At 33.4% G+C, this 9862-nt stretch overlaps 1 protein-coding gene across 1 annotated transcript; it reads right to left on the minus strand.

The window, feature by feature from the left end:
* Nucleotides 1-1531: 1531 nt before the first annotated feature.
* Nucleotides 1532-9048, minus strand: LOC127074219 (probable enoyl-CoA hydratase 2, mitochondrial). The gene is made up of 8 exons (XM_051015524.1): nt 8602-9048; nt 8328-8497; nt 7502-7576; nt 7121-7211; nt 6947-6998; nt 6681-6784; nt 6157-6233; nt 1532-1907 (listed from the first exon to the last, which is right to left on the minus strand). Exons 1-8 carry the CDS (start codon nt 8753-8755, stop codon nt 1731-1733), a joined length of 900 nt encoding a protein of 299 aa, XP_050871481.1. The 5' UTR covers nt 8756-9048; the 3' UTR covers nt 1532-1730.
* Nucleotides 9049-9862: the final 814 nt, after the last annotated feature.

Consider the following 9862-nt stretch of genomic DNA (forward strand, 5'->3'; position numbering starts at 1 on the left):
TTATGTAAGGTTCACTTTTAAAAGACTTGTGTAGAATGATCTGTAACAAAAATTATTAACAGTATGTAAAATAATTGTGTTACGGAATTTCAAAACAGTAGTTGAGCTTCAATTTTTTCAACTTTACCACAATTAAAAAGATCCAAATCAAAGTCTATTTCGTATTAAATTTTGTCTAATTTCTAATAATTCAATTTTCACTCTTAAAGATCTATTAACTAAAATTATAAGTAAATAACTAATAGGATATCCTAATCACAATTTGCAGAACTTTAATCGTAGTTCTTTTCTCACTAATTCCATGTAATTTCTACCTAGGGTTTTATAGTATCCTTTAATTAACATGTCTCAAACAGCCAAAACACATTACAATTTTTAAACTACATATACATTAACAAATATCAATATAATACTAGTGTGCCTGCATCATGATTGTTTCATCATCAAAATAATCCAACCCTAATTTTACAGCATTTTATCCCAAAATAATGAGGAGTGAGGGAGGAGAAATCCACCTTAGCAAGGATGATGTTGAAAGCTTGAATCCCACTTATATACGTAATTTACGATCTTCATTTTTCCAAGCTCTACAGAGACCCTGTGTCTCCACGCTAGCCGATATCACGAGTCTCCACGCTAGCCGATATCACGAGGAATTAACCTGCCACCCCCACAGTTAAACCTGACACCCCATATATTTTCATAATTTCCAAATTTTTTATAAAAAAGTTTGAGTCAAAAGTGCGAATGAAAATCTCGGTAATTAATTCAAAATTTCTGATAACAAACCAAATTTTCGATAGTTCATTTTTAAATTTTCAGTACAAATTTTTTATGTATTTTACCATAAATTTCATAAAGTACTCTAGTTTACCGAAAATTTCGAAAAAATGCTATAATTTATTGGAAATTTTGAACTTCCCAATAATTTAATAAAAATTGCAATTTTTAGAAAAGAAAATTCAAATAGTCCGGTATTTTTTACCGGAAATTTCAGAAAAATCCAATATTTTTTCAAAATTTCTATTAAATACAAAAGAAAAATTCAAAATAAATAAATTAATAAAACCATAAAGATAACAGCAATCATAGTATATCAGATCACTGTTATAAGCAAATTTGACTCTTTTTTAGTATATTTGAGTGAGCCGGACTTTTTGATGGTGCATATATGGTGTGGCGGATGGACTAGCAAATCATGCTCACATTCCAAACTGTTGGATCTATTCTTCCATTGGGATGTTCTCCACCTCTTGTTCATGAGAAAATTTCGTTTTGCTTTAGAGCTTTGCCTTCCCTTTGAATTTTTTTTAATAAAAAAACTCTTATTTTCATTGGATTGAATTGTGTTTGAATCCGACCAATCTGTGTCCACTGATCATTCAAATGAACTTTTATCTATAAGCTGATTCCGGTTAGTCATTGTTTGGAAACATCCGAAACAAACTTTTGAAATCACCAAAAGAAAAAGGGGGGATAAATTTTAAATCTTTACAACAGTCAAATAAATTGAGAAAAAGCACAAGGCCAATTCATTGCAAAAAGAAAGGTGAAATTTATAGCTTCAATGGGAATAAAATCAGTGTCTCAATTTCACATGATTATAGAGGCAAAAGTAGTGACAGTTTCACATCTGAGTTGCCTCCAGGTTCAATACATCACTTGAATCACTAATGATAGACATTGCTGTCTAGCAACATAAACAGAGATAGTCAGCAGAAATATTCCTTTCACTCACCGGTGTACCTTGGTTTCCGCTTTTCAGCAAATGCAGCCAAGCCTTCCAGTCGATCTTTTGTATTCAACACCTTATCATAGCAATCTTCTTCCAAAACCAACGCCGATGTTAGATCTGTTTCCATGCCCTTGTTAATAGCTCTTTTAGCCATTCTTATTGCTACAGGGCCCTGTTAAAAATTTACTGTGAGTCTGTAACTGAATAGCATATACATATGCAATAACAATAACTATGCTTTATCTCACATGTCGAAATTTAGACTAAAAAGGGGGAATGTTTTCTTTTGAAAATTTTACACTAGTATTTTCTCTTCATACTATCTATTCTAAACAACTCTAACAATTCGTTTTAGGCTAACACTTAAACATAAAAATGTCATTTGATGAAAATTATTTCAAAATATATTCTAATCAAAAGGTAATTTTAGACAACTCTCTTGACTAGGCACAATCAAATTACCTGGCTCTATTGCGCCATAAAATACAATGCCAACTGATTCTCACACATAAGTTCCATAGGACTTGGTTCACAATTTTAACTCTTGTAAAAAGAACTTCAATCATAAGATTTCACAAAATACAAAAACTTGAAGTAGATCTTCTATCATTCACATCACGAGTCCAATATGCATTTCAATATCCAACAATAAGGCAATTTGCCTCTGACTGAACTACTTAAATTCCAAGAAAATAAGGTAATCTACCTAAATTTTTTGTAGGAAAGTGGTTGAATAAATGTTGTTTCCGGTCTTTAATGTCTTTCTAATCGTCATTTTCGATCTTTAATGTCTTTCTGATTGTCATCCAAATAGAAATATCATCTACCTATACCACATGATAAATGATTTTGTTCAAAGATGAATATCTACAAAATACAGATTGATCTGCTTCACAACAAATCATGTCAAACTGTTGAATTTCCTTGCTTATTTTTCCAAACCAAGCTCGAGGTGATTTCTTTAGACCATACAATAATTTTTGTAACTTGCAAAAAAGACCAGACCCTCCTTGCGCAACAAAGCCAGATGGTTGCTCCATATAAATATCCTCCTTTAAGTCTCCATGCAAGAAAACATGTTTAACATCAAGTATACAAAGGTCAATTTTTCGTAGCATCTATTGACAAGAAAACACAAACATATCATCTTTGCAACCGGACAGAGAAGGTACGAGTAGTCAAGACCATAAGTTTGAGTGTATCATTTTGCTAATAATCAAGCTCTTGGATGATTCACATGTCTATCAGGTCCTACTTTAATAGCAAAAACCCACCAATAATCAACCGAAGATTTTTCAGGTGGAAGTGGAACAAGCTTCATGTACCACTAGACTCCAATGTAGTCATTTCATCAATCATTGTTTGTCACCATCATGGAAGGCATAAAGTTTCCTAGACAACCATTGCTTGTCTCCATCAAAGATGGACCTATGAAAATACATAATGATATGCTACTCTAACACGTTGACCCTTATAAGTAAAATATCATAACGATAAAACTCATGGCTGCTCTATGACAGTGGAGGTCTCTGAGTAGAGACAGGTATTTCAAATAGAGGAAAAGATAGCACATGGGGAGTAGATTCTGAGAATGTAGCTGGTGTTGCAAAGAAATGTGTATCCACAAAGAATGTAACATTTGCAGAGACATAAAAATGATGTGTTGTAATATGGACAATAACACCGGTACTATTTTTAAATTCTGAAGTACCCCAAAAACACACACTTGACAGCTCGTGCAGACAATCTTTCACGAGTGAGAAAGATCGTGAACAAAACAAGTGGAGAATGTGGAATCTCATTATCCAGTATTGAGGATGACATGTGGTTGATCAAATAATAGGCTTTGAGAACTGTGTCACCCCAAAATTTTAAAGGTATGTGAACATTGATCAATACGGTCTGAGTTGTATCAACTAGAGGACGATGTTTCCGCTCAATGACACCATTTTGTTGCGATGTGTGCGGACAACTCGACTGATGTGTGATGCCATGAGAAGCTAATGAGTTGAATTTAAGTAGAAAAATATTCTTTGGCATTGTCACTTTGCACATTCTAATTGTTGTTTCAAATGGAGCCTTCATCTCTGAACAAAAAGTCATAAATGCGCCAAATAATTTTGAACAATCCTTCAATAAGGTTATCCAAGTACATCGGGAGAAGTCGTCAATGAAAGTGACTTAGTACCTGTGTCCTAAAAGAGAGGGCATGTGGCTAGGACCCCCAACTATCAGAATGCACCAATATCAAAGGCATATACTTGGATCTTTGTTTTGAAATACTGTGAAAAGACGCTCAAACATGTTTGCCAAGATGACACGACTCATGATCAAGGGACTTTAAATGTGCGAGTTGACGACCTGCCAAGCTGACACGACTCACAATCAAGGGACTTTAAATGTGAGGGTTGAAGACCCAACACATTTAGCTTATCCATACTTGGATGACCCAACCAACGATGAATGATGTCTAAAGAGCAGCAACAGTGCATACAATCGATAAAAAGGTTGAAGGTAATAAAGACCAGGTTCCAATTGTCTTTCCTATACTTAGGTCTTATATAAAGAAAGCGTCAGAAGTAAAGATTATGGAACAATTGAGAGAACAAATAAGTTTACTAATTGAAATAACACAGAATCCAAGGAAAGAGATGGTAGAAGTGAAACTTGACCAATACCAGGAACTTGTGCCTTAGAACCATTAGCAAGAGTAATGTTGCGGGATATTATAGGAGACGACAAGTTATGGATAAGAGAGTGATTACCAACCACATGATCAGAAGCACCCGAATCTAAAATTCATGATTGCATAGAGTGGGATAGACAAAATGTAGAATTACTGAAATGAGCTAATTTGGCTGAAGTTGAAACATGTTGGACATCCATCTAATACAAACAAATACTGGACTAAAGCTGAAGCAGCCATAAATCGTTCAAACAGCAGCAATAAACATGCAGTGGCAGGGGTGGCAATTGGATCCATTTAGAGAAAATCCATCCAATCCATCCATCAAAAAATCCATCCAATCCATCCACTACATAAAAAATTAAGTTAATGGATGGATCCAATCCATCCATTTATAAGCATGGATTATCCAATCCATCCAACACATTTTAATGATCCAATGGATTTTTTTATCTAATTTTAAAAAAATAATTTTTTTCAATATTAATTTTTTTTTTAAAATAAAAAATATTTTTTTTTCTAAAAAAATCTTTTTTTTTGAAAAACAAAAATAAATTTATTTTTTTCGAAAAAAAATATTTTTTTTTGAAAATACAAAAAATCGTTTTTTTTCCAAAAATTTAAAAATAATTTGAAAAATACCAAATTTTAATTTTATTTTCGAAAAATTTATTTTTTTACGAATATAAAAAAAATATTTTTTTTCGAAAAAAAAAAACAGTTTTTAAATTATTTTTTTCGAAAATACAAAAAAATATTTTTAAAAAAAAAATAATTTTTCTCAAAAAAAAGCTGATATTGTTTTATTAAAAAAAATAAAAAAATAAATAAAAAAATAAAAAAAAAAGTGATTTTTTTCAAAAAAGAAAAATTTTAAAGGAAAAAGAAATGGATGGATGGATATCCATCCACTAAAAATATGATAATGGATGGATTGGATGGATTTTTATTCTTAATGGACGGATTGGATTGGATATTTTTAAAAGACTTTTAGTGGATTGTTAATGGATAATGGATTGTTTTGATCCATCCATTAACGATCCAATCCATATCCATCCAATCCATCCATTTTGCCACCCCTAAGTGGCAGATATGCACAACAAATGCAAAACACAACAACCAAGTTTGCCTGAAATCTGAACCAACAAACCTTAGGACCCAATCACATAAACAATTGACAAAAACTGTATCAAAGAAATATTCTGGAAGGCGTCATGGACATTAAAAACCAACCCAACTGCAAAAGAAACCTCCAAAACAATTTATGAAATGCAGGACCCACAAGCTGGAAAGGGTCCCAAACGAACCATAAAAGAAGGGGGACAAGATGGTGGCAGAGGCGCGGCAGGAAGGAGCGTGTAGGTTTTACGCGCCAGAAAACATAGATTTTGTGGTGGTGTGTTCCTTGACGTTCGACGGCGGCGCTTTGTCAGACAGCAGATCGGTGCCATTCATCCGAGTGAAGGTGCTCGTGTCAATTATGAAGGTTGTGGTTAGCATATTGTTTAGCAATAGCAATGTATTCCCTATAAGTTAAAACATGTATGTAAAGTTTTTTTTTCTTTTTCATAATAGACCAACTTCTTTGAAAAATCAACATTTTAAAAAAAATCAGTCACTGATATTTATATATGGACTTTTAATTGCACAAAAAGTCCGATCCCAACATTTCAAAATGGCATATCATAGAAGACATTGCATCAGTTGCAGCATGTAATATCTTTGAGAGAGATACCTTTTGATTGATATCCCGAGCAATTTCAAGTGCTTTGGAATGAGCTTCACCAGCAGCAACACAGTAATTGACAAGACCTGTGTGTACATATGATCATGAAGCTAAGTATCATTGAAATAGTTGGGAAAGCTGAGAGATAATTGAAATAGTACTTTATTGTGAAATGGAGTTAAGTATCATTGATATCAGTGGAGGAAAAAGGAGAGATAAGTGGCCTAATTTCTTTATGAAACGGGGCAGCAAGTTTTTAGAATTTTTCTGGTGACAGGAGTGAAGTTTTTATTATGGTGGTTTTTCTCTTTGCTTTCCTGGAGTTCAGCATGAAATGGCTATGAGTAAGAAAGTCATACTGTTGCCAGGTGAACTCCAAGACAATAAGTTTGATAAACAAAAACTTAAACTTCAGAATGTCTTGAATGTTTTTTGAGTTAAATAGCCCTTCTCAAGATCCTCCTATGTCTCTGTGCTTGATAATCTCTTTACCAATTTGAGAAAGAAATCAGAATATTGACTAAACAAAATACCCATGGATAGCGCCTCGATGCCATTAATCTTTCGACCAGTAAAAATAATATCCTTTGCTATTGCTTTTCCAACCAATCTAGGTAGTCGCTGCGTTCCACCTGCCCTGTGCACAACAAGATTCCATGAGACCTGATCTATCCCATGATTTATCTGGAAATTTTATCTCTACTTATTATTTGGTAGCAGAATTGAAGAGACACACAAAAGGCAAAAATAGATGGTGTCAAAGGTGCAACATGGTGAAGAAAATTAGTATACTGCATACCCAGGGATTATAGCAAGTCCTGTCTCTGGCAAACCCATCACAGCATTTGCTCCTATGCCATGAAAGAGGAAACTATTAAAAAAGAAAGACTCGTGCTTACATTATACTCAGGATCATCTAAACTATCCTACAGACAAATAGATTAAATTCGCGAAAGTAAATATAGTTGACTACCACATATTCTAATATCACATGCCAAAGCCATTTCAAGTCCACCACCAAGAGCCACTCCTTCAATAACAGCAATAGTTGGTACACGAATTTCCTGAATAAAGTAATAAATATTGTGGTAGTTTCAAGGAATGGCGTAGACAAAAAGAGAAAATTAAGCACAACCACATCAAACGAACATCTAGCCCACTCCGAGAAACTTTCCACCATCAAATTACATTTTACAGTTAGCTAAGACAAAATAAAAGGAGGTAGAAAAAGTATAATTGAAAAAAAACTAAAGAACTCTAAAGCATAGCATGATGCTTCACATGTCATTCAGTCATAATATGATGTTGATAAGTACACATCTACAATGTAAGTAATTGAATAATGCATACTAACCTCTAGAAATGACAATGTGGAACGAAAAGAATTCACAAAAAACTTAACCTCTGATTGATTCATGGTCCTACGCTCCTGTGATCAGATAAACATGAAACCTTTAAACACACAAGTGACACTGCTCTAAAATATAAGTAAAACTTAATCTCCGTTGGTTTGAATTAGTGTTATGAATTCCATATCATGCGAAATAGCGGTTAGTTCAAATTTAATTATTTGATACTTCATACTAAATAGCACATCCGGAACAATAGCACAATTTGTTCAAATTTGAATACACTATAACTTCGCTATTTGATGACACTGGTTTCAATAACCACAAGAATCTAGGAAGGGAATAAATTGTCTAACACTCATGCAATGAAAGTTTCTAAATATATAATTTATTCCGCTCCATTCCATTAGGTTCCATTCCGCTCCATTTGGATTGATGGACAAGAACGGAGCGGAATGAAACCTAATGAAATGAAATGGAACATAGCGGAATGAATCAAATATTCCTATTGACCCCACAAATCATGTTAAGCACCAGTGTTTTAGGCTATGTTTGGATATCGTAAAATGAGCGGAGCGGAATGGAGCAGAGGAGAGTGAAATATAGTGGAATGGAGATTTCATTCCGTCTTCGAAAATTATAGGACAGAACAAGGAAAGTTCTTCATCCTGTCTAGATCAGAGGGGAAGAAATATGGTGGTAAGTCATGGAATTGAATGGAACCCATACAACTCCATTCGGATCTGCTCCATCTGATTTTAAATGATCTAAACAATGGAATATCATTCCATTCCATTCCATTCCATCCAATTTTAAAAAGAAGTAATTAACCTTTAAATCAGCCCCTGCACAAAATACACCAGGAACTGAACTGCGGATCATAGCAACATTAGCATCAGAGTTCTGATTAATCAATTCAAACACATTACTTAGACCACGTAGCATCTCTTTCCCTATAGCATTTTTAGCTTCAGGCCTATCCAACCTAACCTCAACAATCCCTGTAAATAAACAAAAAATTCAAAAAAAGTTCGTATAATTTTGGATTCAGAATCCAAAAAACAACTAGATAACAAACAAACTACAAAATATAGAAATAAATGACCAGAATCTTCGTCAGAGAGTTTGTGAAGCTTGACGAATTGAGAAGGTGAAGACTCCAAAATAAGAGTTCTGAGGATTTGGTGGTGATAGGGTTTCGAAGTTTTCACGTAGGAGGTGGTGTTCGATAACCTGGTCAACACTCTGAAAGCGCACATTTTTTTGCTTAATCGTCTGCAAATGGATTACAAGATCAATTGATTGCGATGTGACTACAGAGAAGCGGGGAGTAGAGCAGTTAATTCTTGGTTTCCTATGTAATTAATCACTTGTTAGGAAGAGGGCTTTTAAAGTTAAGTATGTATCGGTTTTTATGAGAGACAAATTTTGGGATTTCATGCATTCAAATATTAGAAGCTCACCGAAAAATAAAAAAAATATATCTGGTTTATGAAGATATATCTCCGGACGGAAAATATATCCTGCCATATATGTCCGATCATTTCTCATGTTTCTAATTCAATGGCTGGAAAATCTTAAAATTTAGATAAATAAATAAAATGAACATTAGAGAGAGAAAAAACAGATTTTGATGGCTGAGATTGAAGCAGAATGGAGGCATGAGACAATTCACATGAGAGGATCCAAATCCCTCTTAACGCACTTTAAGTCTATAAAATTATGATTTGACGTTAAAAATTACAAAGATACATCTTCGTAAATATTACGGAGATATATTATCTGAAGATATTTGTTCTAAAACGCGTCAGAAACTTTCTCCTTCCTCACTTTTAAAAAAACAATTCTAAATATTTTTCAAACTCTCTCAACTTACATTCTCTTAAATCAATCAACATACTTCAAAGTTTTTTCCATCAACATCAAATACATCAAATGAATCATTCAACACTGAAGTAAACTCATAATTTTTAAGTTTATTTTTATAAAGTTTTATGAGTTTTTGTAGAAATTGGTAGAAATTGAAGATTAGGTTAAGAAATAGATAGTTTTGCATGATTAATAGTTTATATATAATGAGAAACGTGTTCGATGGTTAAAAATAACGATCAATGCATTATTTTTAGGGGTTTGATGGTCTGCATTACCGCCATTGACGTAGTTGAAAGTTACAGGAAATTTCGAAGATGCATCTCTAAAAATTTTCAATGTTTGGGTTCTTAGAAATCGAAGATGCATCTCCGTAATTTATTTTTCTGCTTTTTTTTCTTACTTGTAGGGTTGCTTGAAATAATTGTGTGACACTTGTCTTGTTTACTTACATGCATTATGGTTGATAGAGACGACAGACTAAGGCACAAGAGGAT

The sequence above is a fragment of the Lathyrus oleraceus genome, chromosome 4 (genome assembly GCF_024323335.1).
Source record: "Lathyrus oleraceus cultivar Zhongwan6 chromosome 4, CAAS_Psat_ZW6_1.0, whole genome shotgun sequence".
NCBI lineage: Eukaryota > Viridiplantae > Streptophyta > Magnoliopsida > Fabales > Fabaceae > Lathyrus > Lathyrus oleraceus.

Excerpts from the sequence above, each read along its gene's own strand:
- LOC127074219 (XM_051015524.1), bottom strand. The coding sequence starts at position 8,755 with ATGTGCGCTTTCAGAGTGTTGACCAGGTTATCGAACACCACCTCCTAC. Across the intron at positions 6,785-6,946 it reads GGACTTGCTATAATCCCTGG|GGCAGGTGGAACGCAGCGAC; the intron begins GTATGCAGTATA and ends TGTTGTGCACAG. Across the intron at positions 6,234-6,680 it reads CATCGAGGCGCTATCCATGG|GTCTTGTCAATTACTGTGTT; the intron begins GTATTTTGTTTA and ends ATGTACACACAG.